The following is a 19,649-nucleotide window of genomic DNA, read 5'->3' on the forward strand; positions in this document are numbered from 1 at the left end:
TTTTATTACATTTATTGGAAAAATATAAGAAATATTGACTTAATACTTTTATTAAAATCTGGTTTATAAATTATATTATAAAAATGATATTAGTGATACGCCTGACCATATTTCGCGCTGCCTCCCGCCAAAAGTGTATTACTTTTTTATAACCAATCTGACAGCTCGACCTATGACGTTCAGAAAGATTGCATTAATGTCAATCTTTACACAAAACACTTTTTTTATATAAAAATGGCTCACTTAATAATTATACTGGAAATAGTAAAGAAGCTTCATTTCAAGTAACGACTTCTCACGTCATAGGGAAGAGGCATCTGATGGAAAACTACTACCACCACTAATGGATATCTGTTGTTGTCAGGATACAGTAAGCTCTTTTCTTGAAGGTTCTTGAGTCATAACATGCAAAAAAAGCTGGTTTCATAAATTGGTTGTGAAAATCGCGTTATTTTGATTTTCCAGATATCGAATTCGTGTGGATAGAATTTAGAATTCAGACGCGATGTCTGATGGTCCCTTTACTCCTTTTAAACGCTTTCACTACTTTCGTCCTTTTTCTGGGATACGCACATTGCAAATGAGTTATTTGCACTGCTATATAACTATATAATATAGCTAAGAAGCTACTAAATATATCCATTCGCTCTTTTCCAGTCTCTGTGAATTCAATCATATTCTTACATTTTAAGCTGAACTCGAGTAAATTACGGCTTTGCAAGGAATATAATAAATGGTTACTTTAATATCCTACATAATACCTTATGAGAATAATTTTATAATAATTAATAAAATCAAAAATGTAGATACAGATAATGCTTTATTGTTTGCTTTATAATAAATTATCAATTGAAATCCATGATAAATGAAAACAAAATTCAGAAGCTTATAAATATTTTTTGGGAAACGAAAACCCCACTGTAGGAACGATAAATTGATTTAGGCAAGATATTGTTTTTAAATTATTATCTCATATTTTGTTACGTGGCTTCCGTCGAAGCTATTTATTTTAAACGTTTTCCAACATATCGTGCTTATAAAAAACGTATGCGTAGATTTCTTACAACAGAATATTATTTCAATTGGTACGAGACGGACTAAAAACATGTTTCTATCAGTGTTAATAACGTTTGTTTGTTTTGTAAGCGGAGTCTTAACAAGTGAGTTTATGTATTATAATAAATTAATTAATAATTATATTGATGAATATTCTTGTTGAATACGCGTACATATTTGATGCTTTTTCTTGTCCAACGGTTAAAAATATTTGTTTTCCTTAGATGCGATAACTTTTGGTAATTCAAGTAACCAATAAGATTTGATTACAATAATGTAACTATTAAGAATTTGTGAATACATAAATTATTGTGCCGCCGTGGAGTACCGGCTTAGAATAGTACTCCCCCAATCTCATCCCGTGGGTGTCGTAAGAGGCGACTGAGGGACGGGGAAAAGGGGGGATGGGCAGCAGCGTCCCCCCTCCCATAAACATCTTACCCCCTACTGCGCTCGCCAACACGCCTGCCCAGCGCGGCGAGTATGGGCAAACCACCTCCCTAAATGGCAGATGCGCCCAAAAAAAGGCCCCCAGTTACCGGCAAGCCCGCTAGGCCCGACCAAGGTAGCGGTCGCGGTATCGGCAGGGCAGGGGGTGCTAAGAATCACCGGTTCACGGCAGGCTACCGTATAAAACGACTGAAAATGGCAACGTATAATGGACGCTCGATGAGGCTGGACCATCACCTCGCCGAATTAGAAGTAGAGTTAAGTCATATAAACTGGCATATACTGGGGTTATCTGAAGTCCGAAGACAGGGGGAGGACACGATAACTCTAGAGTCCGGTAACTTACTCTACTTCCGCGAAGGTGATAACCTCTCCCAGGGTGGTGTCGGTTTTCTAGTCAAAAAGGATCTCATTAGCAGCATTGTGGAAATCAGTAGTGTGTCGAACCGGGTAGCGTACCTTGTCCTAAAACTTTCCGACAGGTACTCCCTGAAGGTTGTACAGGTATATGCGCCAACTTCGACATACTCTGATGATGTGGTCGAAGCGATGTACGAGGACATCGCAAAGGCCCTCAACGACACCTCGAGGGCCCACTACAATGTTGTTATGGGAGACTTTAATGCTAAAGTGGGAGTACAAGATAGCGGTGAATCGAAAGTCGGACCTTACGGCTTGGGCTGCAGAAATCACAGGGAGCAAATGCTGGTAAACTTCCTCGAAGCGCAGGGGCTTTTTTTGATGAATTCTTTCTTTCAAAAGAAGCCTCAGAGGAGGTGGACCTGGCGAAGCCCCGATAACGTGACAAGGAACGAGATAGACTTTATCATCTCGAATAAAAGGCACATATTTAGAGATGTTTCAGTGATCAACAGGTTTAATACCGGAAGTGATCACCGCTTGGTTCGAGGCACTCTAAATATCAACTTAAAAGCCGAAAGATCGAGAATGATGAGGTCTACTCTCCGACCTACCATGCTCCAAGCTGCTCAAGGCTCCGAAAAGTTCCAAATGGAACTTCAAAATCAATTCACCGCGTTGGAAACCATAAGCAGCATTGATGAGAGAACCGACACGCTGGTCAAAATACTGCAAAACACATCCCGCAAGTGTTTTCCGCCACAGAGAAGAGACAACGCACCAAAACTCTCTGCTGAGACACTCGAGCTCATGAGAAAACGACGAGAACTACCATCGTTTTTGTCAGATAAGGCCTTAAACCGAACAATAAAAACGCTGACGCGACGCGATCTCCGACGCTCCAATACCCGTGCCATCAAGGCTGCGATTGAGCAAAATCGGGGATCGAAAGTGTTCGCTCGCAAGTTTGGGAGGCCGCGTCTGACAAAACTTAAAACTGAAAATGGTGGGGTCGTTACCTCTAGGCCTGAGATTATCGGAGAAGTAGAGAGGTTTTATGGGCAGTTGTTCTCTTCAAGATCGGATAAACCCATGGGAATCAGTATTGATGACCAGCGCGCCCCTCTTATGCGCCATTACTCCGAGGAGCTCCCGGTCGTTGACCAAGGAGAGATTAGGGCGGCTCTAGAACAGCTTAAAAACAACAAATCTCCGGGAGATGACGGAATCACAACAGAGTTGCTTAAGGCAGGCGGGACTCCGGTCCTGAAAGAGCTAGCAAGCCTCTTTAATTCCGTCATCCAACATGGCAAGACCCCGGAAACGTGGAGCGGGAGTGAGGTGGTACTGTTTTTCAAGAAAGGTGATAAAACCCTCTTGAAAAACTACAGACCAATCTCCCTCCTGAGTCACGTGTATAAGCTGTTCTCAAGAGTCGTCACGAACCGTCTCGCCAGACGACTTGACGAGTTCCAGCCCCCAGAGCAAGCCGGCTTTCGATCAGGCTACAGCACCGTGGACCACATCCATACTGTTCGGCAGATTGTGCAGAAGACCGAAGAGTACAATCAGCCGCTGTGTATGGCATTTGTGGACTACGAGAAAGCCTTCGACTCCATCGAAACCTGGGCAGTGCTCGACTCATTGCAGAGATGTCATATCGATTGGAGATATATCGAGGTACTGAGATGTCTGTACAACGCCGCTACAATGACTGTCCACATCCAGGACTGTAAGACGAAGGCGATCCAATTGCGCAGAGGGGTGAGACAGGGGGATGTAATATCCCCGAAACTGTTCACCAACGCGTTGGAAGACGTTTTCAAAACGCTGGATTGGACTAGGTATGGAGTCAATGTAAACGGCGAGTACATCTCACACCTTCGATTTGCCGACGATATCGTCATCATAGCAGAGTCGCTGGAACAACTCACCGAAATGCTGCGTAGCCTAGGCGAGTCTTCCCGGTGTGTCGGTCTCGGCATGAACTTGGACAAGACCAAGGTCATGTTCAATAGGCATGTCGTGCCGGGACCGATATACGTCGAGGGCAAACCTCTCGAAGTTGTTAGTGAATATACCTACCTAGGACAGATTATACAAATCGGTAGGAACAACTTCGAGAAGGAAGCCGATCGAAGAATTCGCTTGGGATGGGCAGCATTTGGCAACCTTCGTCAAGTCCTCAAGTCGTCTATACCGCAATGTTTGAAGACGAAAGTCTTCAACCAATGCGTCTTACCTGCCATGACATACGGTGCCGAAACGTGGACACTAACTGCGGGACTAGTCCACAAATTCAAAGTCGCTCAGCGTGCTATGGAGCGAGCTATGCTCGGAGTATCTTTGAAGGATAAGATCAGAAATGAGATTATCCGGAAAAGAACCGGAGTCACCGACATAGCTTGCAAAATTAGCAGGCTGAAGTGGCAGTGGGCTGGTCACGTATGTCGTAGGACCGATGGCCGTTGGAGCAGACGAGTCCTAGAGTGGAGACCGCGAATCGGCAAGCGCAGCGTAGGGCGCCCTCCAGCCAGGTGGACCGACGACCTTAAGAAGGTGGCGGGCACCAACTGGATGCGGAAGGCGGAGGACAGGGAGCTTTGGCGCACCTTGGGAGAGGCCTATGTTCAGCAGTGGACAACGATTGGCTGTTGATTGAAATTATTGTGATAAAAATATGTTTTATTATTAGCAAGAGGGTTGTTCGGGTCAAGTGTGCGCGTTTTTTACCTTAGAAGCTTCAGTATGCATTAGAACAGTGGGATTAAGGAAACAAATTTTTTATTTCGAATAGTGTTTATTGGACTTTAATTTGGAAAAAAAATAAAATCAGAAAGTACACTAGTTTAGAGTCAGTCATAGCCAATCATTGAAAGTCAGAATGCGTACACTTGACCCGTAAAGTGTGCATTCCTATGGGGCAAGTAAACGCATTTGGGGTAAGTGAACTCATCATGGTGGATTTAACAAAAAATAAACATAAGTAATAATTTTTACAAATATTTATAACTTATCCCGTACTGTAAAAGAAACATTATGAGTGAACGATGTCGGACGAAAATCTGCCACATATGTATCTAACAACACGCATTGGAGCATCGTGTTGGAATAAGCTCAAATCTTCTCCTCAAAAGTAGATGAGGCTTTAACTCAGCAGTGAGACATTTACAGGCTTTACTTTAATAATGAAAACGTATATATTTTTTCTTTGGAAATTGGAAATTTGACGTATACTTCAGACTTTGGAATGAATATCATCATGTTTACTCGTAATCTGCGAGATAATAATAATAATACACATACACCACTTACCAATGGTTAGATTAAAAATACTAGATTGTATTGTTTTATTTAAAATTCAGTTCTTTTCACCAGACATAGGGGCGGCCAGGCGATATGGAAGTCGCAGGTTAAATGCTATCCCTTGGGATATTATCATACCCAATATCTACCAAAAAAAAATGTTTGACAAACAAATGAGAAAAGGGATACATTGATCTATTATCTCCTTCTCTTTTCAGATAGTTTAATAACACCATGTAAAATCAGCGACATTGCTTGTGTTGATAAATCCGTGAAAGGAGTAATACCAAAAGTCATTGCTGGAATCCCAGGACTCGGAGTTGAGTCCTCTGATCCTATTTTCGTAGAGGAAATAGACGGAAACTTATCCATAATTAAATATAAATTCTTCAACACTACAATAACTGGATTTAAAAACTGTGAAATTTCAAATTTCAAGTAAGTTTACCTTGAGTATACTTACCAGCTTTTTGTTAAAAATATTCAAATGTACTTGAATGAAAATCAACATTGTAATAGTTTTATATGATATTTGCTTTTAATGAACTCATTTGAAATTAAAATAAATGTACTTTATTTAAGTCATCATCATCATCATCATCCTTTTATCGTCCACTGCTGGACTGGCCTGTCCAATGGCACGCCACTGAGCTCGATCTTCAGCTCTCAATCTTCATCTGCTGCCAGCCTCCTTGTGTATATCGTCACTTTATTTAAGTTTACTGGTGGTAGGGCTTTGTGCAAGCTCGTTTGGGTAGGTACCACCCACTCATCAGATATTCTACCGCAAAACAGCAATACTTGATATTGTTGTGTTCCGGTTTGAAGGGTGAGTGAGCCAGTGTAATTACAGGCACAAGGGACATAAAATCTTAGTTCCCAAGGTTGGTGGCGCATTGGCTATAAGCGATGGTTGACATTTCTTACAATGCCAATGTCTAAGGGCGTTTGGTGACCACTTACCATCAGGTGGCCCATATGCTCGTCCACCTTCCTATTCTATGCAAAAAAAAAAAAAAGAGGTGTCTTGTTATCACTTTTGAAATGTCTAGTTAAACGTTCAATTCTAAGAAAACATTATATGAACCCGTTCAGTAAATTCGTTATTGTAATTGGAAGATTTATATAATGTATAATTATTATGATCTCCTAATATTTTGAAGTCGGAAAAGAACAAGAACGTTGAAAAGTACAAAAGCATTGAGGCAAAACATGATATTTATATTAGAAAAAAAGTTTTACATACAAAATTATTTTTTCAATATATTTTATAATTTTTTTATATATATAAAATAGATAGTGCACAGAAAAAATGGCATATCTGATAGTAAATGGGTGACCATTTACTCGCCCATAGACATTAGACCGAAGAGAGAGAGGAATGGTAAGTAAATACCAATAAATTGGAGATAAGTCAACTGCGCAGGAGATTTTATAGTGCACAAGAATACGCACAAGCCGATGAGGCGGCAATCGAACACGAGCAGAAAAATAAAACAATCAATAATATAATGAAATTGTATTGTAAGGAGAATAAAACCTTCTAAGAAATATTCAATTACTTTTCAGATTGAATGAGGACATCACCACAATACACTACGACCTAATCTGCCCTAAGATTCATATGAAGGGTAAATATGAAGTAAGCGGACGTCTTGTAGTTTTACCAGTTGAAGGAAATGGTGATTTTGAATTGATAACAGGTGAATAATAATTCAAAAATTATAATTGTTAGTTTACAATAATATAACAGTAGTAACTATTTACGTATATTACATGTATAATTTATTGTAAACAATTGTCAGTGAACCTAAAAACTCCTACTGACTACTTTGATGAATACGTGTCTAATTCCGTCAAAATTAATGTGAAAACTTTGAAGCTTGTACGAGTTACTTAAGATGAATGTATCGCAATCTCAAAGACTACCCAACTGCGCAGAATGTGTTATAGTGCAAAAAATATGTGCAAACGAAATCCATACTCTTATAATTCAATAGGACGACCAACCACCACAATTGGATCAGGCGCCAGTTTTACGTACATTTCAAGGAACAGGTGTATAACAGTGACAATTTTCAATCTCCACGCTTCTACTGAGACTTACTTGAAAATGATAACTTGCAATGGCCTGATTCGAAATTTAAAATTAGCCTAATGGTAGGAAAGTAGACCAATCTGAATTCGCCTTTTTAAGTATTACTATAATTATGATTACAGGAAAATATTCAATACACGTTGATTCTGAACTGAAAAAAGTTCAAGGTAATAATGGAAAAACTCATTTATTTATTAAAAACTTCAAACTAAAATCTAAGGCGCTGTCTCCTATAAAATACGACTTTAAAAATTTGTTTAATGGACAAAAGGATTTGTGTAAGTATTATCATATAATAATAATTATATACTTTATTACACACCAAGAAAATAACAATTACAGCGTAACCTCAAAAAAAAATTGATATTAAGATATGGTTTTGAAAATTCTTGAACACACATAGTATAGTAGCCTACTCGAACTACATGTAGACAATAAAATACGTGATTAATTTTATGTAGACCTCCTACATGTAAATTATATAAATTAATAAGTCTTACAAAATTAGAATTATAAAATAGAGAAATAGGTATTAAAAAACACCATATGTATTCAACTGCCACATATTATACGATCGTTTAATAAAAAATTACGTCGATCATTTTATATATAGATAGCTTAATAATAAGAACTTGCGTTGCATTGTACGAATGCAATTCTTTTACAAACATTGGCTATTCCCTTAACCAAACACTTTACCAAACACATTTACCATAGTTTCCAAAAATATTAAATAAAATCTAATATTTCCTATAATGCAGATATTATTGTCTTGTTTCTTATAGCGGATGCAGTACACAAGTTTGCCCATGAAAACTGGTTCGAAGTAGCCGAGCTAGTTCAAGAACCAACATGGAACACTTGCATGAAGAAAGTCACTAGCAATGTCAACAAGTACCTAAAAAGTGTTGCGGTCGAAGATATTATACTAAATTAAGACAATAATTTCAGTAAAAGGTTCCGGTAAATGGTAGAGGTTACCTATATTTAAATTAAGAATAATACAATAAAAATATTATACCTATGTTTTATGAAAGTGATACAAAGTTTTATTATGCCTATAATCCTAAATTGCATATGTGTTACTGTTAGATTTGTGTTTTGAGTTTATAATAATTACATAGGGACTGTTAGTAAAAGAACATAGCCGAATCGATCGATTTTTAAGAAGTTGACGTTAAGTGCAATTTTTATGGAATGAAAACGGCGTCGTCTAGTGACAATAATCGAGTCGAAAAAAATTCTTACCATTTACTTTTGTCTGTATCATACACAGCTTTCGTCAAATATATTTATGAAAATGAAAGATATTATATTATATTTTTTTACTATGACAAAGTCATTTATAGGCCAGAGGCCCCTATCGACGATACATATAATTTATTTATATTTTTATTTATAATAAACAAATTAATTAAAATAATTCAACCATTGTATTTATTACATAAACAACTTTAAATTGTTATTTTATTATTATATGTATAACAGTGGCCTATCAACGTCCTTTAGTACGAGGAATACCTAAGAAAATAAAACAAGAACCATCTAAATCGGATGATTTTTTACAGTTAAGAATGTTTTTTTTTTCAAATTTGGACGGATCAAAATCGTACCACTCAAAAAGCTATGCGGGCATACCTAAAAACAGTAAAGGTCTCTTGTTTGAATAAAATATGTAGATAAATTTCACTCATTTATATATATTTCTTTCATTATATTCTTATCAGGGCATGTACTGTACAAGAATTAGTGCATATTACACACTTTCTAGCTAGGGGCACTAAAGTATGTGAAACAAGTTAATTTTTATATTTACTTTGAAGATTGTTTTAACTGTTTACTTAAAAAAGGTAAGGCTATTTTTGCGTGAACAAAAATTACTTTTGAATATTAAAAAATTGAACTATTTACATCCTTAAATTTAGAAATAGACTGTTAAGGTATTCACTAGTGAACAAACAGTTGTTAAATGTTAATAGAAGCAACAATAAATATGTTTAGAAAAAAATGCACGGCAATTAAATAATACTTTATTTTCAAATGTTATTCTAAGCTATTACCTTCAAAAAATAAATATACTTTTTTTATAAAATAGAAAGGATAAATGGGTCACTAGGTGGTAAATGGTCACCATTTGAAATATCGTCAATGCACCACCTACCTATCTTGAGAACTAAGAAGAAATGTATCTTGTGCCTGTAGTTACACTGACTCACTCACTTTTCAAACCGGAACATATGAATATTTTTTTTTTTTTCAGCCTTTTGCCGTCCACTGCTGGACGAAAGCCTCCCCCATAGAACGCCAACCATCCCGATCTTGGGCAGTCCGCATCCATCCCGAACCTACCACCTTTTTTAAATCGTCGGCCCATCTTGTCACAGGGCGTCCTACACTACGTTTGCCTAAGCGTGGTCTCCACTCCAACACGTGTCGGCTCCATCGGCCATCAATGCGCCTGGAGACATGACCAGCCCACTTCCACTTCAGCGAGCTAATTCTAAGCGCGATGTCGGTGACTTTAGTTCTCTGGCGAATGTCCTCATTTCGGATTCTATCTGCCAGAGAAACCCCAAGCATCGCGCGTTCCATTGCTCGCTGAGCGACCCTAAATTGGTGGACCAGTCCTACGGTAAGTGTCCACGTTTCGGCACCGTAAGTCATTACAGGTAGGACGCACTGATTGAAGACCCTGGTCTTAAGCGACTGTGGGATCGACGATTCAAAAATATGACGTAACCTCCCGAATGCCGCCCAGCCCAAACGTATTCTTCTTTTAGCCTCCTTCTCAAAGTTGTGCCGGCCAAGTTGTATAGTTTGGCCCAGGTAGATATATTCCTGCACAACTTCAAGTGGAGAGCCATTTACGACCACTGGTCTCGGGGATACATGACGGTTTGCCATAATTTTGGTCTTTTCAATGTTCATCCCGAGACCTACTTGTCTTGGAGAACCGCTCAGGCTGTTTAGCATCTCTTCCAAATCCTGCAGAGTCTCCGCCATGATGACAATGTCGTCGGCAAATCGCAGATGTGTAATGTGTTGGCCATTTATATTAATGCCGCGTCCGTTCCAATCGAGCGTCTTGAAGACGTCCTATATGAATATAAATTGTACTATTTTGTGGTAGAACATAAGTGGGTAGTACCCAATTGGGCTCTCACAAAGCCCTTCCACCAAGGAAATATATACTCTATTTGCTTAATTATATATTTACCCTAGCTTGGTATCGTTGAAGTCAAATGATGATAAAAATATACATAGAAAAACTTTATGTAAATAATATAATTGACGGCTAGAACTAAATTAATTTCTTCCTAAATACTTGTAAAATTCAAGGCTATTTTTAAACTGCGCATAGATCATTATCCATTTAAACATTTTATTTTAATTAATCTCTTGAATTCTAGTTAGTCATCGTTCAGCACAAATAAAGTCCTCCAGACCAATTTCAGCCATGGCGACCAGTCTCAAGTGAGATTAGCTAACTGCGCAGGACATATTATAGTACACAAGGGTGTGCGCAGATACAGGTGCACTCTCTCTCCCCTAATTCTCATAATCCTAAGAGATGGCAATCCGACACGACCAGAAAGATGATGAAGATGCTGCTTTCCGAAGCATGTAGTGTATACAGTTCCAACTTCCAGACTCCGGGCTACTACTGAGAATTTTAGACAGAAAAACCCAACAACTTTAATTGGCCCGACCTGGGAAATGACCAAGGACCTCCGGTCTGCGGCCTTATATCTAGCTACAAAACCAACGAGGCAAAATTCAGCACAAAACATGTTATGCGGAAATAGTATGACATTTTAAGTTTGGGCTTATAGTTTGACAATTAACTCGCATAGTTCAACGTAAATGAAATTCTAATTTTTTTTTCAGCCACAACTGCCTCATGTGAGCTTAGCCAGCTAGGTAAGACATGTTATAGTGCATAAGTGTGCGCAAACACAGATGCAAACACAAATCAACGGATTTACGTGCTTTACGAGGAACGGGAGCTTCTAGACTCCGGGTTTATACTGAGAATCTTCGACAGAAAACCCAACATTAACATTTTATAAACTCGACGCGGGCTTTAAACCAAGGACCTCGGGATCTGTGCCATTATAACTGCGGTATTATAGGCATTATACCATTGAGGCAGTTAATAATTAATAATAATTAAATGTCATATTCCACTTGTTAATCCATTTATTTGTTAATGTTAACCTTTACTCAATTATAATAAGACAAATATTATATTTATATAAACGATATACAAATACAACATTATGTATGTATGAACGTGATTGTGTCATAAGCATCCTACATAGAAACACACACCTTACTAATATTATCAATGCAAAAGTCAGTTTGTTTATTTGTTATGCTTTCACATGTCAACTGCTTAAGATCATGATATTTTCACACACTTTGTCAAATGTACAGAAAGAACTCAGAATGCCTAATACATGGTTATGATTATTCCTGTTTTTGAAAACACACCGTGTTTTAAATTATAGTGTTTTCATTATATCCGTAATAAAGCTCTGTGTGTCGTAAAAATCTATTAAGTAATTTTAATATTAAAATATTTACAAATAATACTTCAAGTTGCGTTGGTATTATAAAAAATCATACATATATTTTATCAACGTATAAAAAACTTGTACGGTCAGTGACCATTGTTGGCTAAATTATAAGCTTTTTTAAGATTAGAACGCATTATGCAAATTTAATAAAAAAATGACTGAATAGCTGAATAGTGTCTGCATTGGAAAGGCTGCGGAATCTGTCAATGTAAAATCCGCGGTCCCTCCCGTACAGTGCTTGTGACTTTTACTTCTCGCTAGTACGTATGTTGACCATTTCAGCTGTCTTATAGATTATGCAGTACTTAAAGCTTATTGTGCTTTAACATTTTAGTACATCTCCCGTTATAATTTTATGTAAAAACATAGATCTGCAATATCTCTGCGATAAGTTATGAGATTATAATTATAAAATTTTTGGTTAGTATAAATAATAAAATTTATTTTTGATTCTTATAATCCCTTAAGCCCGTAGCCCTCAACAATACCATTAGATTGCCACGATATCCTTGTCACACTATAAATGGTTAGACGGAGTATAAAAACGGGTATATCAAAATTATACACGTGTCCAATGATTTAGAAACAAATCAGGTGCGTCATGTAACGCAATTTACTGCATTTTTTTACAACATATTAGCACAAGCATATGTTTCAAACTATTATTATCCTAATTGTACTAAACAAAAACATAAAATTGAAAAAAAAACAAGGCCATATAATTTAGTGACGACAGTTTATTCAATATATTATACTTAGATATTATTGATTAAGATACGGAACCAGTTTGATTATTATATTATTATCATATTATTGCGAATTGAAACGTTTATAAAAGTAGCACTTAAGTCATTTCGAGCATAACATTTTTGGAACTAGTAAGTGAAGGACGGCCATAATGTTTATATTTTTGGTTTTCACAATAATTTATATTTCCAATGGAGTTAAATCAAGTAAGTCTAAGAATTACTATTACATTATTTTTCTCGTAAAATATTTTTTTTTTAAATGTAATTACTTAGATACTGCAAATATATTTGAATACAAATATTTTTATTAATTTTATCAATTTAATTATTTCAATCAGATTTGCTTTAAACCTAAACAAATTTGTTGTAAATGACGTAGTTGCTGTTTTTAAAATGAATCAGATTTATAAAGTGTATTATTCAAAATTATTGTTTTTGATCTGTCCTGCATTGGTACCCAACTAAGTCCAAGCATCTTTATCGTTTTTTTAATGCGTGATATGCTATTTTTTTATTAATTGCGATATAATAAAGTTAATTTAAGCGATGTTTTCTGGTATTTTATTACATATCCGCATACCTTTGATTCAGTATGTATGTATATCAGGTTTTATGAATACTTTTGTATATTCTTCCGTATAAGCAGTGTATTATTTACCTATTTTTTTAAAATTCACGTATTGATGTCCTAGACCTAAAATTATAAATATAAATATTTAGGAAGGCTCTTTTCTGCTGAATAAATATAATTTTAATATGGCATTACCCCGAAATGACATTCCGTATGACATAAGACTGAAAATTTCTAAAATTAACTAGTAAATTAACTTATATTAAATAACTAGCCTAACAGTACTTATGTCTGTAAGTTGCCGAATTACCTTAATCGTATAAATTACACTTCTCAGTTTCCTGCTAAGGCCCACAAATGGGCACCTTTCTATAGCTTGGAGTCAAGACTAATACCTAGAAAGACCGTCGCCTCAACAAAATCTACCTTAACATTGTTTAAAATATCTAAAGAAGAATTAAATTTAACGAGCGAAAATAACATAGGTATTTTTTGCATTTAGAATTACATTAGTTATCTCAAGCTAACCTAGAACCCGCGACAGAGCTCTGCTTACAACGTCATAGTTGCTTATCTCTCGTCAAGTCTAGTCAAATTTAAAAATAACAGATGTATCATCTGCAAACAGTATAATGTTGCAAATAATATTATCAATAAATGTAAATCGTTTACATATATTAAAAAGAGCAGAAGTTCCTAAATTGAACCCTGTGGTACACTCATTTGTGCAAGAGATCCATTTGATTTGGTTGCGTTAATAACAAGCTTCAAGACTTTCATTTATGTAGAAAGAAATAAGTTTTAATGGGTCTTTGTAAATGATGTTAAAAACTTAATGACTTAAATGATTTTACTACATAGGAGTTAATTTAAAAAAAAAATCACTTCAATCTCAAGAACGTAATGCTTAAAAAACCTAGGTCTTCACTAGTTGAAGTAGTAAGTGATATTAATATCTATATTGAAAAATATTCTTTAATTCGCTACATATTATACTAGTAAGTCTTCACTTATAATATTCTCTTCTATATTTAGGGATACCATCCTACCTCCATCAAATATCAAAGTGACAAATTTAGGATCACGTATAACTTATACAGTTCAAATAATTTATATTATTAAATAAATACCGGTTGTGGCCCAGTCTAAAAACTTTATTTGATTACTTTGGATACTCGAAATAGGTTATTAAATTCCTTTTTAATTACGTTACAAAGTGAGCATATATAATACATTGGGACCATTTAGTCTAAAAAAGGTTATTTTGTAAAGTGGTGGCTCGCACAAAACCCTATCATTTGGTGCTAGAGCAAGTCCATCTGGGTAGGTACCACTCATTCATCACATATTCTACCATAAATAGTAATACTCAGTTGTCAGTACTGTTTTGTTCCGGTTTAAAGGGTGAGTGAGCAAGTAAAATTACAGGCACAACTGGCTACAGGCACACTTGTGTAGTTTTATTTAAAAAAATGAAATGTTAATATTAAATGTTTAAATTTAATATTGGAAACCGTTGTTGGTTAAGTTTTTTTTGTTTATCATAATTATATTAAATAAACTTAACCTTTCTATAACGTTAGTTTAAAAAATTAATTAATTAATTAAGCGTTTTGCAGTAATTGGCCAACAAGTGTCTTCCGTGTCTTTTTATTTCCTTAAATACCTATTGATACCAGTTGACCAAAGTGATTTTATATTAGATTTGACAATATTTTATAATTTAAAAACTTAAAATTATTAATAATCTATACAAATTGAGGAAGTTGCTGATGTTCTTGCAAGTTACCAAAACATGTTATTTAAATAAACTTATAGATCGAGTATTCAAAAAGTAGCAAACACTAACATTCTTCCGATTAGTACAAATGAGTTTAAGGACATCGTCCAGCCTACATTTAAACAAGTTATTATATAATCTGATAATGTAGTCGGCTCAAGTTCCATACCCGAAAATTCAATATTGCGCTCAATGGACACACCCACAATGTCTTTTCGATCTTTAAAGTTTATATTTAGTTTGGTGTATATTAACGATCCGCGATGTATAGCTGACTTTCGAAAGAACGAACTTGACTATTCATAGTTGTTAATACTAGGCGGTACTATAGGCGGTTCTATTATACAAAAAAATTGAAATTAAAATGCTTTAAAAAAATCAATTACATTTTCTTTTCTGGATAAGCTTTGCATATTTTGATGTACAATATTAATAAAATATTCAGGGTGCTATTCCGTTGTCTAAAATTGTTAAAAATATATATTTAAATTTTAGTAAAACCGACACACTAATCAAGGTGTGGTTTTTTTATGTTGTGTCTACAATAGGATAACAAATATTACGAGCTAATAGTGTATATACATGTCGTTTACATTGGAATGGCAGGTTTAAAGTGTCATTTTACAAGATTAATTTAGCTTTGCAATTCCGGTTTGGTATGTCCATTTTATAACGTTTTTTATATAAATATATATCTTATTAAGTATTATTAAAAAAAAACGTAAAACGAAATATAAAAGATATATATTTATATTTCGAGACGAGATTTCTAAAACTGATTTATTATAGATATAGTATATAATTATATAATATTTATTGTTTTACTAATAAAACTTTTCCAGGATGATCTATTCTTTACTAGGAGCTTTTCACGCAATTGTTGTTTTCATTAAACAGTTTATAATGATTATCATTAAAACTAAAACTAAAACTATATATATATATATATATATAAGAAAAAATTAACAATATTTTTTTATTTTATTATATGACGGAAACTTCATATCCCTTATGAAATACTCTATTTTTTTATCAACAAGGCTTACTAACTATATTTATACATAGTAACATTAGCTATGTTATAACTACCTGATTCTATTTCCATGCGTTTTTTTATATTTTAACCAAACCTTGCTAAGAAGTTTTGACTGTTAATAATGTTACTAACCATTAGTTATAAAAAAGGTACAGGTTTTATATTTGAAGATATTATATTTCTATTTTTTTACTTTGACTTGTCAATGTAGATTACATTCCGAACCGATAGTAACTTTAAATTTAATTCAATATTGTAAAACTAAGATTTAAAATTGCTCAAACGTGCCTACTAGATTTGATTTAAAGTCTTACTTTTAATTTTTTATTCTATGTTTTATTTTATTTCAGGCAGCTTACCGCCAAGCATTACGTCACCATGCGACATAAGTGAGCAAGCTTGCGTTAATAAAATATCAAATATTCTACTGCCTCATATATTTAATGGTATACCAGATCTCGAGGTCCCTAGTATTGATCCTTTACACATCGATAAAATTATAGGAGATATATCTATATTGAAATATATGTTCTTCAACAGCACCCTCATTGGATTTAGCAATTGCAAGGTGGTAAATTTGCGGTAAGTATTAAAATACTAAACCAAACCTCTTATAAATATCCTATAGCTGGAGACCTGAAGAAATTGTTTTGCTAAAGTTGTTGTGATAAAGTTTAATTCGAATTAAATTAATGTCATAAACATTGTTATTGTCTAGGTTTCATTTTTCATTCATTTAAATTTTTTATTTTTTTCATTTTTTTATCATTTTTGAACGTCTTGTATCAGCTTCACGCAGTTGAAATTAATAATAAAACAATTTCCAGATTAGACAAAGAATTCACAAAGTTAAGCTATGACCTAATCTGTCCGCATTTTACTATGAGTGGTAAGTACGACGTTTCAGGTCGTCTTATAGTGTTACCAGTGGAAGGAAATGGAGATTACAATTTGGATGCAGGTAATTAATACAAATTATGTTATTTATTATTCGTAATATAAAATATTAACGGCATTTATAAACGTTTCTAGTAATTCTAGTTAAACATATAGATAAGTCTTTTTCTGTATCTCTGAGAATGTTTCGATTAGAGATGTGAAAGGGTAGCAAACAAACCGACACGCTTTCACATTTTTAATATTACTGAGTATTTCTTACACTGCTAATAACACTTTAAATCTAAGATATGATCCTTAAGTAAGTAAGTATACACTTTCTCTGAGCTGGATCAGTGCAAAACCCATCACCTCCATCTTTGAGAAATATTTTAAACAAAAAATGATAAGATCACTAAGATCAATCTTTAATTGGTTCAAAATTTGGCATCTCATTTTCATCAATTTTCATCAAATTATGGCAGAGTTAAATAATAATAATAGTTATTGACCTTTTTTTTTATAGAATAGGAACTGGATGAGCATATGGGCCACCTGATGGTAAGTGGTCACCAAACGCCCTTAGACATTGGCATTGTAAGAAATGTCAACCATCGCTTATAGCCAATGCGCCACCAACCTTGGGAACTAAGATTTTATGTTCCTTGTGCCTGTAATTACACTGGCTCACTCACCCTTCAAACCGGAACACAACAATATCAAGTATTGCTGTTTTGCGGTAGAATATCTGATGAGTGGGTGGTACCTACCCAGGCGAGCTTGCACAAAGCCCTACCACCAGTAAGGGCCTTAGCCCAGCAGTGAGTCATTCACAAGCTGTTACTGTTGTTTAACGATAAAAACCGTGCCCTGCTACTGGTTGACCCACGTTCAGTTTTAGAACAAACACTTACATTTATCTCATACTCCAAATGTCTTTTGTTTTTGTATCTTTACGTTCTTACCTCTAGTTTGTCAGATTGATTAATCTTTATGATTACTGCTACGTTTCTTAAGGTCATAGCGTGATGTCATATGGCCTTAAATTTTCTTTAATAAACGTTCGAATACAATTCTTTTTTCAAACCAGTCTTATACTCCTATTAGGATGTTTCATAATACAAACTCCACACCTTCTTATGACATAATATAATAAATATTATAAAATGATTGCGTACCAAAATAAGTACCAATCGATGGTGCACAGATTATTTGTATTAAAAGTTTTTGATCTAAGATTTGTTATATTTCATTCCATTCTTTCGTTAATAAACAATTTTTACAGGAAAATATAATATAAGTGTCGAATCTGATTTGAAGACATTTAAAGGAAAAAATGAAAAAATTCATGCGCTTATAAAAAACTTCAAATTGAAATGTGAAGCTCTAGAACCTATACGTTTTGATTTTAAAAACATGTTCAATGGACAAAAGGACTTATGTAAGTAGAACAATTATTCTTAGTACTTTATTGTTAAGTAATCACTAAAAATTATTAAATTGTTTTTTCTCAATGTTATGTTGTTAGGTATCCTTTTTGAAAATAGAATTAATATAGTCAGTTATGTAAATCAGCTTAAAAACTATTGTAGCCAATTAAAGGTAACATTTAATAATTTCAATTAAAGACCAATTCACAATTTATTTATTATTTATTTATCAAACAAAATATTAATGTTTATTTTTATTGTTGACAACTTGTCAGCTTGTTTGGGTGCTGATTAAACTTGCAATCGCATTCATTAAATAAAGCAAAACAAAGTTATTTTATTTTTGTACGTATGAGCGTACATACATACAATATCAAATATTATTATTTTTAAATATTATCACTGAAGTATTATTCGTTATGATATTGAACTGCTTAGCAAGTATTTTTTGAGTTTATACTTAATGTAATATTATGTCAATTTTGATTTAGCAACTGTAGTTCGTTTTCCATAGATGTTGTTTGCTCTAAATGTGATAAGTTTGTGTATTGTTATAGCCCTTGTTGTGTTTTTATGTGTTAAGTTTTTGTTGTAGTCGAAATAATTTAGGCAAAGGAGTGCATGTTTAACTTTTTTGTGTACCGACAATACTTTACAGTATTCGAATTATCGTTGTCGTTATTTTTGAAGGCATTATAATTTTTAGTATCCTTTTTTGTAAATTGTGTATCCCATCGAAAACATAAACGTGAAATGAGCCAAGTTTAATATTATGATATATGCCTTGGTTGTTGACTTCAACGACAAAAGAAGTGAGATCTAAATGGGTGCCAAGTTCAATGATCAGTCCTGAAAATAATTTATAACAACAAAATATTTTATAACAACTTCAAATATCATTTCTTCTTATAACTTAGGATAATAATTTGAAGCTTAAGGTCTGATTTGGCTAGTTCTCATATAAGAATTATTATTAAATACGTCCTAAAACAGTCATGGAAGAGCCCTGTGTTCTATGGCTAGTTTCTACCAACAAGCCATATTTTCGGAAGAATAAAATAAGAACTTACAGCTGTAGACCTTACGAAAGCTGTAAGTTCTTACTTTATTATAAAAAATAAAAAATGCAAACTAGTAGATTTTTATTAATTTATCATCGTTTATATGTTCTAGCGGATATTGTTCACAAGTTTGCCAACGAAAACTGGCGAGAAGTCGTTAATCTAATGCAAGATCCAGTTTTCTACGCTGTAATGAAAAGAGCTGTCACGAATATGAACAAGTTCTTTAAGCAAGTACCACTCGAGAAGATCCTTATTATATAATTGATTGTTTTATATTAAAGTAATGGAACTGA

The 19,649-nt window shown here is 34.3% G+C and overlaps 2 protein-coding genes across 2 annotated transcripts; both read left to right on the top strand.

Moving 5' to 3' along the window:
- The first annotated feature begins 1,081 nt into the window (after nucleotides 1-1,081).
- Nucleotides 1,082-8,323, top strand: LOC126772519 (circadian clock-controlled protein daywake-like). The gene is made up of 5 exons (XM_050492917.1): nucleotides 1,082-1,160; nucleotides 5,391-5,610; nucleotides 6,742-6,875; nucleotides 7,393-7,548; nucleotides 8,056-8,323. Exons 1-5 carry the CDS (start codon nucleotides 1,106-1,108, stop codon nucleotides 8,205-8,207), a joined length of 717 nt encoding a protein of 238 aa, XP_050348874.1. The 5' UTR covers nucleotides 1,082-1,105; the 3' UTR covers nucleotides 8,208-8,323.
- A 4,415-nt stretch (nucleotides 8,324-12,738) lies between these two features.
- On the top strand, nucleotides 12,739-19,649 carry LOC126772518 (protein takeout-like). The gene is made up of 5 exons (XM_050492916.1): nucleotides 12,739-12,803; nucleotides 16,337-16,568; nucleotides 16,814-16,947; nucleotides 18,148-18,303; nucleotides 19,466-19,649. The coding sequence occupies exons 1-5, from the start codon at nucleotides 12,749-12,751 to the stop codon at nucleotides 19,615-19,617; spliced, it is 729 nt and encodes a 242-aa protein (XP_050348873.1). The 5' UTR covers nucleotides 12,739-12,748; the 3' UTR covers nucleotides 19,618-19,649.

The sequence above is a fragment of the Nymphalis io genome, chromosome 12 (genome assembly GCF_905147045.1).
Source record: "Nymphalis io chromosome 12, ilAglIoxx1.1, whole genome shotgun sequence".
Classification (NCBI taxonomy): domain Eukaryota; kingdom Metazoa; phylum Arthropoda; class Insecta; order Lepidoptera; family Nymphalidae; genus Nymphalis; species Nymphalis io.

Coding starts and splice junctions, on each gene's coding strand:
- LOC126772519 (XM_050492917.1), top strand. CDS start 1,106: ATGTTTCTATCAGTGTTAATAACGTTTGTTTGTTTTGTAAGCGGAGTC. Junction 5,611..6,741: donor TGTGAAATTTCAAATTTCAA/GTAAGTTTACCT, acceptor ATTACTTTTCAG/ATTGAATGAGGACATCACCA. Junction 6,876..7,392: donor TGATTTTGAATTGATAACAG/GTGAATAATAAT, acceptor TTATGATTACAG/GAAAATATTCAATACACGTT.
- LOC126772518 (XM_050492916.1), top strand. CDS start 12,749: ATGTTTATATTTTTGGTTTTCACAATAATTTATATTTCCAATGGAGTT. Junction 12,804..16,336: donor TTCCAATGGAGTTAAATCAA/GTAAGTCTAAGA, acceptor ATTTTATTTCAG/GCAGCTTACCGCCAAGCATT. Junction 16,569..16,813: donor TGCAAGGTGGTAAATTTGCG/GTAAGTATTAAA, acceptor AACAATTTCCAG/ATTAGACAAAGAATTCACAA.